The sequence below is a fragment of the Lampris incognitus genome, chromosome 10 (assembly GCF_029633865.1).
Source record: "Lampris incognitus isolate fLamInc1 chromosome 10, fLamInc1.hap2, whole genome shotgun sequence".
NCBI lineage: Eukaryota > Metazoa > Chordata > Actinopteri > Lampriformes > Lampridae > Lampris > Lampris incognitus.
The window spans coordinates 12,127,323-12,140,380 of NC_079220.1; the positions used below are offsets into that span (position 1 = coordinate 12,127,323).

General features: G+C 43.7%; 1 protein-coding gene across 3 annotated transcripts in view; it reads right to left on the reverse strand.

Annotated features, from left to right (window-relative positions):
- Positions 1–809: 809 nt before the first annotated feature.
- Positions 810–13,058, reverse strand: part of LOC130119125 (RNA binding protein fox-1 homolog 2-like) — a 47,303-nt gene continuing 35,054 nt past the window's right edge. The window contains exons 7-13 of one of the 3 annotated variants that reach the window (XM_056287540.1): positions 11,676–11,763; positions 10,388–10,441; positions 9,993–10,140; positions 7,673–7,715; positions 5,157–5,254; positions 4,777–4,852; positions 810–3,984 (exon numbers count right to left, since the gene is read on the reverse strand). In XM_056287540.1, coding sequence (XP_056143515.1) covers positions 3,940–3,984; positions 4,777–4,852; positions 5,157–5,254; positions 7,673–7,715; positions 9,993–10,140; positions 10,388–10,441; positions 11,676–11,763 — 552 coding nt within the window. In that variant the 3' untranslated portion in view covers positions 810–3,939. Of the gene's footprint in view, positions 3,985–4,776; positions 4,853–5,156; positions 5,255–7,672; positions 7,716–9,992; positions 10,141–10,387; positions 10,445–11,675; positions 11,764–13,058 lie in introns of all 3 variants that reach the window. The other 2 variants (XM_056287539.1, XM_056287541.1) reach the window with 2 other exon arrangements.

Sequence of the window (13,058 nt, forward strand, 5' to 3'; positions counted from 1 at the left end):
AATCCCTGTACAAAAACTCCCACGGGGTTGACTTGAGCACAGTGCAGGGAGTGGGGGGGTCAAAGTTCAGGGGCTGGAAATCAGGACGGGCTCACAGCTGAGGTTTTCCTTTCACTCAATGTCAAACCATTCCTCTGCATCAGTTTTCATAGGCTTAGGCTTTTTAGCATCCTTCCCAGAACTGGTTTAACTGAACTTGGCATTTAAAATACGACAAGTCGCAGCACTGTGTGACAAGTCTTAGTTTATATGCCTATTACCAATGTTGTTGCCCCCGCCGAGCTAGATTTACAACAGTATTATCACCCAAACACAAGCCTTTTACAAACAGGATGAGTGCAGTGAAACGGTTCCTAAATCAGCATCTCAGGTTCATAATCCTCTGTTCCAGCCTTCAACCAGGCTACTATGTTTGGCGGGGTGGTCTTGTGCTTGCTATGATGTAGAGCTACACTGAATATCGCCCTCACATCTGTATGGCGCTAATCCACCGTTTTCATAGAAAGAGCTTTGGGCTAAAAGCATCACCGGGTGGTCCCCAGCCACCGCCGTCATTGTCACCAACAGTTAGTTTGACTTTTCTGTTGCTTTCATCACAAACGAACACCGCGGGGGAATCCTGGCATCCCGAATTAAAGTCTACGCCTTCAGCGTGATGGCCGGTGATTACCACCATGGCTGCAGAGGCACAGAGGAGAGATGGCTTAAACTAACCAAGCTAAACTCAATAGGCTGTGGCTTTACATAACACGACTGCGGTGCGGTGGGGTGGGGGGTGGGTCTACTGTTCCTTCCACCCCGACCCCCCCCCCCCTTTCTACTGGACCAAACCCTGCTCCCCCCCCCATTACTACTGTCACATCCCATAACCTCCGCCGCCCACCTCTCTCTCCCGCTTCTCCAACGCCCCCGACCCCCCCCGAGCACTATGATTTGAAATCATGCACAAATTAAAGGTCTCTCCTGGCGCCCTGCCTTCCTCACACAAACATGCATACTGATACTTCTGATAATACTTGTAAGAGAAAAAAACAACAAAAAAAAAACAAAACGGTTTCAGAGTCCTCATGATCTCACCATCAAGTCATCAAAACACCTTCTGCAAAACTGCATCATGATCATACAAAACAACCAGCCTCCCCTCTACTATAACTACGCCCCCGCCCTGGGCTGTGGTGCCAACCGAGTGTACAGTACCCCCCCCCCACCCCCCGAGATAACAGCGGGGGGACGTTGTAACGCTGTCAGTCGGTGATTAATGGCCCCCAGCTTCTCACCTTCACCACCACCGCTATGATGTCTCTCAGCTAACCACCCACACGCTCGTCCTTTGTTCAAACGGTGGCCACCGCTGGAGTCGGGAGGGCCCTTTTTGAGATGGTGTGGACGCTCCCCTTCCCAATTTGTTTTGCCCGCTATTAAAGCTGTGGTTTGGCCCTGCGGGGGAAATGCAACTTCCCATCCACCTCCCAACTTCCTCCGTGTCCCTCGCAACTCCTGCGCTTTTGACGCAACCCAGTAGGCGTGCTGCAGTCCACTGCTGTCACCTCCCTGGTCTGCAGCACCAGCACGCATAAAAAGCCAATGGATCCATTTAGTGGGCTTAAATGGACATTTCAGTCATTTCATTTGTAGTTTGGGACTTGAATTCGTTGCTACATGCTACAGACATCTTTTTCCCGGCGCTCTTTAAATCCTGCTCCAAATTCAGTTTCTGACGGCACCTTTCAAACACCTTGCTGAGGCGAACTGGAATAATACAGCTTTAACCTACATATTAAAATATATGTATACATACATACATACATACATATATATTATATATATATGTGTGTGTGTGTATTTATAACAAGCACTAAAATAAAAACACAAAACAAAATCAAAACATGAAAATATCTAATACATGTTTACCAAAAATGTGCTTTCTTTTTTTTTTTCAGAAAATCTTTGGAACCAAAAAAAATGAAAAGAATAACATAGTGAGAGTATATGGAATTATAGTAAATGGGACAGAAACTTGGTCTATACATAGTTTGCGTCCCAGCCCCTTTGCTCTACCTTCGAAAAGGGGCTAAAAGGACTTTGAAACAATCCCAGACTGCCTAGAACATTCTCAAATAGTTTCACGGGTCACGATGGAGTTTGGTTACTACTGAAACTGAGAAAACTCAACACAAAAGAGAAAATACTTGTGGTTCTTGGGACTAAAGATGTCCTCGCCGGACAACAGTGTTTACTATTGCTGACGTCTCCTAATGTTATTGGGCTCTACTGGGATCCGATGTTTTGTCGAGCTCAAGTCTGGCACACGACCATGTGCAGGGCTGATATACGACAGCTCTGCCTGAAACTTGCAGGTCCACAAAATTCAAGCAAGATTGGTAGGAGATCAGCTTCACCGCACTGGCGTTCCTGGTTTCAAACCTATTTTTATCAAAATGAGTCCTTTTCACATTCCATGAGTTCCTCTCCATCTGACCCATTCAGTTTGCAGGCCTTCTGCCACATCTGGAATGTCTGACAGTCTGGTAGAAAGAAGGAAATGTGTTCGAGCCCCTTTAGCCAAACAGTACGGGCAGATAAGGGACTGGAGATAATTCATAAAGTGTGAGCTGAGGTGTAGTGGGTTCACAGGAGGGAGAAAGTAAAGACAAATTCATATCAGAAATTCGTACAAACAGACCAGAACCCTCCGTTTTAGTGTTATAACTGTAGCTGTGATAACTGTAATAAAAGTCATACTTACAGACCAGCAATAAGAGTTTGAAAATATGGACAATGTCATTTATAACTATGGACCATTACATTGCGTCCATGTTATCATTCATTATAGACATTTTCAAGCAAATTATTTTAAGACAGCAAAAAAAAAAAGAAGAAAAAAAAAGAAACTGAGGTAATGCAGAAAAACAAGTCACTTGTTTTTTTTCCTTGTCATTTTTACACTTTTTTTGTAGACTGACATTTTTTTTGTTTTTTTGTTTTCTTGTTTCCTTTTACAATTGGGTTCGGAAGGTGTGAGATGTTGGGGAAATAAAGAAAAAAATGGATTTCCTGCATGCCATGTTGATGACAGGTCTGTTACCAGGTAATGGCGGCTTTCCACAATTCTTAAGTAGAGAGAAGGAGTCTCCTGCAGGGCCAGCTGAACGCTGTCTTCCAACATTAAAAAGAAAAGAAAAAAAAGTTCTATTTCCTCCACATCCAGCGGTCTAAAGTTGCTCTGCTGTTTCATCGTTACGTCTCTACTGTCATAGAATTAACAAACTAACAAAACAAAAAAAAACCATCTGTACCTTTTTTGGGGGGTAGGGGGGTAGTGATGTTGTGCCATGGAAGTCCTGTTAATCTGTGCAGGCCGACAGCTTTGAAAAAACATCGCCAAAAACTGTAGATTAGGTGCCGTCATACAACCCTATGTACACAGGTGTGAACAGGTTGCACATGGTCGTGACTCAACAGAGCAGGTTTTCGTAGTGTGTAGTAAGGATCACATGACTTCAACAGAGCAGGTTTTTGAAGTGTAGGAAGGATCACATGGATAAACAGCAGTCTCTCTCCCTTCTGTACGCTGTAGTGCTTCTTAACGTAACTGTCCTAGATTGTGTCCCGTACTTGGTACTTGAATGAGTCATAATAAAGTAGTGTTCACCAGCTTTTTTGTTGTTGAAGATTTCACTGGCTCTCATCGGGTCTGCGTCGCTGACAAGACAGTACAGAAACTTGGTTTGAGTTGATGATGTGGCAATGACCTCGCTCTCCTCCACCAAAAAAGGAAAGGAAAAAAAAACGAAAAGAAAAAGAAAACAAAGACAATAAAAAGATGGGTTGTCTCAGCATCGCTGGTCCGCAGTTAAAATGGAGGGATGCTCCTGGCAAACAAAGAGTTTAGAAAGGGTACAGAGCCACGTGGAATTCCTTGGGCGTGGATTTGTGGTTTTAGTAAGGAGCAAACCTGCTGTATCCCGCCCGGTATAAACCAGCCTGAAAGAGACAGTAAAGAACCATGTTAAGACAAAACTACAATAAAACTGTAGCTATATATATATGTGTGTGTGTGTGTGTACATATATATGTATGTATGTATGTATGTATGTATGTGTGTGTATGTATGTATGTATGTATGTATGTATGTATATATATATATACTGTTGTTAGTCAGCATTTTATTTTTTATTTGGTAACATACAAACATGGGTGCCATGAAATCAAATATTAAGTAAATATTCCAAGGTTCAAGGATGAAGATGTGTTATAAAACTGCCCAAACTCAAACCAGGTCTACTGCATCTAACAATCAGATGGCCATATGAAAACCATCAGCTGGTTTAGTGACCGGTTGGATAGAAAACCTGCATACTCATGGCCCTCCGTGACACAAGGTTGCTTAATTTCACCATACAATTTGTGCATTGCAATCTGAAAATTAACTCAAAACCCCAAAATTAATACATTTGTTTTGTCCTGTGACCTACAGTTTTCACAATGTATTTGCCACTCCTCACAACTATGCTCCCAGGAGAAGCAGGGTTGTAACCAACTTGGATCCCAAACCGTAGTTTAAGCAAGTGGTTTTGTATCTTAAAATGGTGCGGCGGTTAGGAGGCTCCAACTGCACTTCCACTGGCCTTGGAACAAATCTGACAACATTCTCTACTCCCATATCTCCCCCGAAGCTTCCCTGCTGTCTCAGTAAAGATAAGGGGTGTGGACTGTCTAATATTCCCTGAGAGAAAGTGTTTTCTGTTTCAAGCAGAGCGCTTGTGTTGACTTTACCATGGCTCCCACTCCGTACGCAGCAGCAGCTGGGGCTAAAGCATGGTATGGGTCTGTAGTGTATACCCGGCCGTAACTGGAAACCAAAGAAGAACACAGAATTAGTTGTTTTGGCTTTTCAGTAAAAATATCTGTAAAGAAAAAAAAAAAAACGAATCACAAAAGAGCAAAGGAAAACTGCACGTCATGTCACCTGAGATACGTGTAAGAAAAGTGTTTGTCAGTTTACTAAGACATTTGCGCAGAACTGTTGACAGACCGCTGATCGCCTGTGAAGCGACTATGGCTCCTGATGAGGGTGTTTTGTGAGTACTTGTATTTTTGCACGTGTGTGTACATATAACTCCATCAGTTTGACCTGTGTCCTCAGGTGACCTCACCTGTCACTGTAGGCAGCGGCAGCAGCTGTTGCTCCGGTTACAGCCGCAGGCTGAGCATAGCGATAGGCGGCCGCAGCAGCAGCAGCGGGGTACCCTCCCTGGACGCATGCGCGCGCACACACACACACACACACACACACACACACACACACACGTACACACACACACATGTACACGTATTACAGTTGGCCAGACTTGTGACTGACCCTGCAGTGGTGGACCACAGCCTATATGGTCTACCACTGAACAGGGAACCCACAAAAAGGTATAATAGATTACCATTTTTAACCAGAAAACATGTTAAACTATCACTATATCATATATCAATTAAACCATATTAACATTCTATTTATATTTAAGAAATATACTAGCATACAATACCTATTGGTGAAACCTATACCTGTAATCAAGTCCTTAAATATACAAGCCAAACTATTTACCATATACATTAACTGACTACTAACATGACATGTCTGCATGGGGGGTGGGGGGGTAGAGGGAGGAGGGTAGTGAGACATGAATGGTTCATCAGTGAGACAGAGGGAGAAAACTGGGCGGTCGGGGCTTGGGATATACCGGGTTATTACCGCTATGGGAGATGGGGAAGGAAAAATAGTGGAGGACAATTGCTCATCGAATTGGAAAAATACATGACTCTGGTCTCATTAAAACAGAAGATCTGCAACGGGAGCATTGAAGTGGGTGATAGAAATGTCGAGTAGATATCTAAAATGGACAGTGGTGGGCACTAGCGAATACTAGAGATGAAAAAATAATAATTCAAAAGGAATTTTTTTTACAGTAAAAGTAATCCTGGTTATTTGTACATCTGTGTTCTTTCACATGGGTTTAGAAGACAGTTAAGATGACATGGTAAGACAGAGAGGAAGGGAGAGGAGAAAGATCGCTCCAACAGTCATACCCACACATCCCACACGGACAACCAAATCACTCCCTCGCATTAAGACTTGCATGCATGCCCCAGTTTACAATGTACACCTATCAAAACACAACACCGCAGCATGTGGACCTGATAGGAATGGACTAGAACAGACTTGAGCAGAATAGAACAAAACAGAAAAATCCCAGAATTCACGTTGACACCTCGGGGACACAGGGAGTCAGAGGAGAGAGGAACAGAGAGAGCGAGAGAAGAAAACAGGCAGGAGGACCCAAAGGAAGGGGGAACTGGGGATCCACGTTGAATGGAGGATTTGTGGAGGTGGGGGGCTAGGTGAAGGGGAGGACGGAGAGAGAAGGGGATTAGGGGAGCAGTAGTATGTCTGCATGCAAGAGTCAATGGGCATGCTTCAAGAACTTTCCTGGGGGGGATCTGAACGGCTGAGGAGAAGAGGGGGGGGGGTAGGGGTGAGGAGGTATAATTCAGGAAGAGACCATGTTCTCCATTTTAACGTCAGCCCCTGAAGGCAAAGACAGCTAAGGACATATCTTTCCCCCAGGCCATCACTGACTGGACCTTGCTGAGCGTGATAGCATCCAATTTAAAAGAATGATACAAGAAACTCAGAATTTGGCACATGCTGCCGGTACCACATAGTGCCCAATTTAAATGATCTATGTGGGTCAAATCACTCAAAAGTAGTATGAAGATTTTTGTAATAAGCTATCCAGCCAAATTAAAGAGACCAAGTTCTCTTTTGAACAAACTGGTGTAAAAATGCACACGCTCAATTCAGTTAGTTTAGCGAACAAACAACAAACCCCTTCCCTGCAGTTGAGAAGTGCAGATTTCGGAGAGTTAGTAAGGGGGGGGGGGGAGTAGAAAGAAATTCAAAGCGGTTGTAATTTTTTCAAACAACTAAAACAGAAACATGTTCCAGATCAGATCAGGAGATGATTCATATAGTAGTAAAGTAAAACAGTGCACACTGAGGGTTTGGTGTTGAGATGACCCTACCTGAGGCAATCTGGGACTAAGGACTGAGTCCTGAAACACTAGTCTATAGAGAGAACAGAAACAGCTGTTGTCAACCTGGATACCTACATCCGCGCGCACACACACACTCAACTCATACACACACTCACTCACAATGACGCATGCTGCTGCATCTGCTCACAGAGCAGCCTCTGCAGTGGTGTTTGAGACCTCCACCCCCTCATCGCCAAGACTTATGCACTCTCCAAAGAGCTTTTTTTTCTTCTTCTACAAAAATAAACACAACCTCTTTTGACCCCTGCTGTGATGATATTGTATAATCAGATGCATTATCAGAATAACGGGGGAGGGGGGTCCTGTGAGAAAACTTAATTTAGAAAATAAATGAAACCAGTGTGGTAGATATCTTGAATTTAAATCAGTAAGGGGTGCTATTGTGCTTTTTCAACAGTTTTGTTTCATCGTGGACTCGTTCACCTGTAGGGTGGGCAGCTCTGTGCAGCACATGACCAGACAGACGCACATGCAGAATCACCCGAGACAAAAAGGGAAGAGGAGGAGAGAACCATGAGGGGAGAAGGACGGGGAAAGACCCATGGTGGGAGGTGTATGTACTTACGTATAAGTCAGCAGCTCCATAAAACCCATCTTGATACACCACACTGAGAGAGGATACCACAGGGACACACGGCGGGGGAGGGGGTGTAGTGGTTGGAAGTGCGTGAGGAGTACACCAGAAAGGAGTGAAGGAGAAATGGGTGGTGGGGGGGGTGGGGGTGGAGGGAGACAGAGAGGAATTGGGGAGTGACAGTGGAAGTGCACAGTCCCAAACCAGAGTGGATCATAGTGACAGCGCACCAAAATGAGAGGAGCGAGAAAAAAGTAGGAGAAAAAAAGAGAAAAAGAAGATAGTTATTTCACACCCATGCAGCATGCAGAGGAAATACAACTTCCATTAGTGCTTCACTACCGTAAGCAATGTATCCAGGACCATCACATAGGGCAACAATTGAGTCTACGGACTAACAGATGAAGCTCATTGACTGAAAATGAACCGAGTTGGAACCATTAACTTTTACGGCTTCCCTGTTACAGGGTCATCAACGCATCAAAAGCCACTTGAAATAGATATTTTTTGGTCCTTTAGAAGTGAAGCAATGTTTATGGGTTTTAATGGCAGAAGGTGGAGCAAATATGGAAAATGTAATTCCTGCAGCACACAATTTTATCTTGTTTAGCTTCATTTAAATATAATCACAGTAAGCAGTCACAAGGCCATTAACCAATCAGCTTCTGCTTTGATTTAAATACCACAGCAGTCACAACCCCATTAGCCAATCAGCACAGCAACAACAGCATGCACAGTATACAGAGTGATATATATAAATATACACACACACACTTATATATATATATATATATAAATAAAACATCATAGCAAACATGAATAATTTGTGCAATCTATGTGCAGGATGAATGGTTTTGCATAATGGCAGAATATAGTTTGTGTGTGTTTATGCAAATTTATTGACTGCGGTAGCTATGTGTTTATGCAAATGACCTCAATGGTGCAATCCTGTCAGCGGGTTATATTCAGCAGAATAGCTGATGAAGCGGCTGACACAATATGGCAGTCTGAACTGCTGAAGATGCTACCGTAAGAATACTGTGTGAATATGAAAACTTTATCCGTTCAGCAACATTATATGGAGGCCTGTTCAGATGTAAATTGGAAATGTATAGCAATTGATCAAATAAATACGGGTGTGTGATGCCTGTTTATAGAAGCTTATTATCCCCACCAGGCAGATAGCCTGGAGGGGATTATGCGTTTGGTTGTGTGTGTGGTTGTGTGTGTATATCTGTCCGTGGCTAATCTCGTATACTAATGGACCCATCAGTCTAATTTTTTTTTCAACAGTTATGACTGTATGATCAAGATCCTCCCGTGGCTGTGGTGATTAAAAACCTCTGAAAGACGTTTGTTCTCGCTACCGCCGCTCCCTCTTGTTCACTCTAACTCGCTCAACCAACACTGCTCCCCGTCGCTGCCGATTTACGTCAACCGTGCACATGCGTGCGCGATCCACGTTTATGGTTGACTCAGATCAGGCAGCGGCATGATTGGAAGTTATCAAAAGAATTTTGATAATCTAAAAAACGCTGAAGTTATAAAAGGAACTTCCTCTAGGATGCAGTCAAGAGGAAGTGTTACATATTCTCGTCCCTGCCCGATCTGAGTCAACTGTAGATATGAGTTGTGCATGCGCAAGCTGTAAATAGTTTATCCAGCTTTACTGTATTATGAAAATAGAGAGAGGGTTAAGGTTAGACCAAAATAGTTACATGGCAAGCCTTTTCTTTTTGGAAAGTACAAATCCACATTAGAGGGTCCACCTAGGAGGATACACAGCCACAGATTGACGAGCAAAGCATTTTTATTAGGTAGGTTTTTTTAGCTTGAGTGCTGCATATTAAAAATATTACCCCCCCCCCCCATATTTCCTGTTCAATCGACTCGAGCACTGTGTAAAAGTCTTATAATGGCAGGAAAAACGGTGGTTTTTCTGTCTGTGCATGCATCTATCTGTCTGCTGCTAATCTTGCATACTACTGGGTCGGTCAGCCTAATGACTTTTGCGCACAGTGATGACTGTATGATCAAGGACCTCTTGTGGCTGCGGTGATTCAAAACCTTTGAAAAACCTGTTTTACACTGCAATTCAATGCTTAACTCCTCAGCTGGTTTTTTTGCCCAAGCTCGAGCACCGGAGAAGGGAAGATAACACGGGCTGTGCTTCCCGGTAGGCTAAAAAAGGGGCGGTTTGTCACCAAGTCCAAGCACCGCAGGAGGGGAGATACGCCTGGAGGGGATTTACGCTCTACTGAGTGCACTCCTCTAGTATGTTATTTTATTTTGTTTGTTTGGTTTTTTTTACCCAGGGTAGGCAGGAATCGCAGGCTGGGGCACTGCAGCCCGCACTGCGCTGTAGACAGGCCGGCCCCGCCCCCTGAGGTGGGCGCCACGGAACGCTGCTGCTGCTGTGGTTGCAGCCGCCGCCGCTGATGGGTAGGGGAAACCTGGAACTAGAGGAGGATGTAAGATAAAATTAGAAGAAAATAAGAAAGAACAGTGAAGGAAAGGAACAGCACATTATGGCCTTGAGGGGCTCATATCAATAAAAAAAGCGCAGTGAAGGGAAATGCTAGGCGAGAGACACATTAATCTAAATCAAACCCTGGAGTGTGACTGTAATTTCAATGCAGGGCTTTTGTTATGGTGACTGCATAGGAAGCTTTTGGTATGGGTGGAGAAGACACATTCTGGCTTTACCTGCATAGAGCTCTGGTCCGTACATGGCCCCCACCATAGGGCTCAACTTCCATCCTGCTGAGTGGCACGGAGAGAAAGAAGCAGGGGAGCAACAGTTAGTATTAGCATGGCTGTGTTAAGGGAGAATTATGCTTAGGCATATATGCTACATAAGGAATATGCTATGTAAAGCCCCTGTGTAGCTTGGAACAGTTTCACTATAACTACTTCAAGTGAAAAGATAACTTGTCATTCAGTTTTAGTAATGTTAAAGGCAAGCAAAACAGAGTGCTGCACTGCCTTCAGTGTTGGCATTGAGGATAATATTGTTTGCAACATGTGACTATGTGTGACGGGAGAAAACTGAACGTGGCGTGACCAGCACTCTCAAAAATAAGTAAGAGTTATAATCTCCAATTCAATTTAATGGAAGTGTATGTCGAAAAAAAAAATAATAATAAAATAATCTGCTCTGAAAGGCTACATTTTGTACAATGGAAAGAATATAAAGGACAAAAAAACAGCGATCAAGTGGTGACTCTAGGTGAGCCGACAAACTTGAAGCAATCCATGCGGCAGGTTTCCCAACAGCTTTAAAAGGAGTATTCAGTCAGTGGATGACAAATGATGGTAATATGGCAGACTCTAAACTGCTCTTCGTTGACTTGGTCATCAAACTAGTTCCAGGTGAGGACACAAGTTTTGTTTAACTACAGCCCAAAATCCATAATGGGCACGTATTCCTGTTGAATCTCCACATATGTAGGGTAAAAAAAATGTTTTTTCAAGAGACTGAAGCCTAGGGTAAAACTAATCTGAGACCCAGTCTAAAACAAATTACGAAACCCTTCCATAGTTATATCAATACACATGATCCCTCCTGGTAATTAAGGGACTCATCCAACTCGCTTGCAAAATGACCTCTCTTTTTATGCCCGTTAGCAGTCATAAAGTCATTAATGTGGCATATTTTGTACTATTTTCACAGTTGTAGAAAACAACTGTGTAAACATTAACAGGGGGTACCATTATTACTGGTTAACAAATGACTGCTGGGATAGGCTCCAGCATCCCGGCGACCCTGAGAGCCGGATAAGCGGTTTGGATAAAGGATGTATGGATATTTGTAAAAAATAAAAATAAAAAATAGAAAGGGAACATCTAACTGCATAGTTTGAATACTTGTCTATGTACATGGCATATTTAAACCCATTGGAGTTGAACCCCTTTGTAGTGTTGCTGTATCTGAGTGGTTCGGATTGTCAGGTTAATTTGTGAACTGTCGCGAGTGCGTTGGGTTGATGGTTACCATAGGGCAGTGTGCTGAGGGCTTCTCCGTTAGGGTAGGGGCTGACCATTTTCTTGTTGGTCATAACCCGGGCGGTGGCATTATTAACCTGGGGATAAGGGGGACAGACGGTCAGTGCGGCATAAGTAAAAACTACCTGATGGAGGAAGCAGACACACACACACACACACACACACACACACACACACACACACACACACACCGCTCAGATAAACACACATGTACTCCAACACATAAAACATCAGTATCATAAATCTTAATTAATACGGCTGAGGATTCCAAAAGGATTCTACCCCTGACATGGCCTGCTCCCTCAACGGGGAATGTGGTAGCGTGTGTGTGTGTGTATGTTTATATGCACAAGTCTGTAGGGGGTTGTTAGGAGGACTCTTAGTCATCATGCAATTAAGAACAATGAGCTGCCCAAAACAGAGATTTGATGATTCATTCTAGAGAGACACAAAGGCTTCCATGGGTGACATTGTTTTAGCCCCTGCTGTGACTAAAGGAGGAAGAGGGTGGTAGAGAGAGACAGAGGGGAGAGTCAGACACATACTGGAAGAAGCAAGGTGAAGTAAAACATGGTAGTGTTACACAGGAATGTCACAGCAGGGGAACTAAGTTGCTTGTGCTGTTTTGGCATGCACAGGTGAAAGTATTGTGCGTCTGTTAGGTGTGTGTGTGGGTTTCTGCACGCTGGCTGACATTTCAGTCTGATGCTTAAGCTTTTCATTCCTAAATGGCTGATAATCTTCTCTCGGAGCTTCAAAGGCTCACACTCCAGCCCCTTGATCTATCCCCATCTCTCTCTGATGGGTTCTATGAAAAGGAGATTGTGTCTCTCTGTAATAACCCACACTGCTCAAGTGTGCTGCATGGGCTCCATATCGCACCGTGTAGCGAGCTAAAGATTAATGAACGTTTGGCTAGCCGAGAGGAGCTGTGTGTGTGTGTGTGTGTGTGTGTGTAAGAAACACAAAGAAAGTGTATATGTGTGCATGACGTACGTAATGGTGCTCTTATTTGAGGCCATTTGTGTGTGTTCTGTGGTCCCGTTTTGTATTGCCTCGCTCACTGAGTCATGTTCCTTATCATCGCAAGCTTCATTCAAATGGAAATGAGATTTACCCCATTTTTCCGTCATTGCAAATGAGAAGGTCATTGGCAAGTGATTCAATTAGCTTGGCCTGGCTAGCTAGCTGACGCAACTGTCCGCGGGTATCAGAACGGAGACATTTCGGGATACATATCAATTTAATTAATCAAATTTAATGCTGATGGTCTTTTTTATATTGCAGCAGAGCTAAATTGGGACTTAGTTAAAGTTTTGTCTTTGGTGTGAAATATGTGTGTGTGTATGTGTGTGTGTGTGTCCTCGTATGT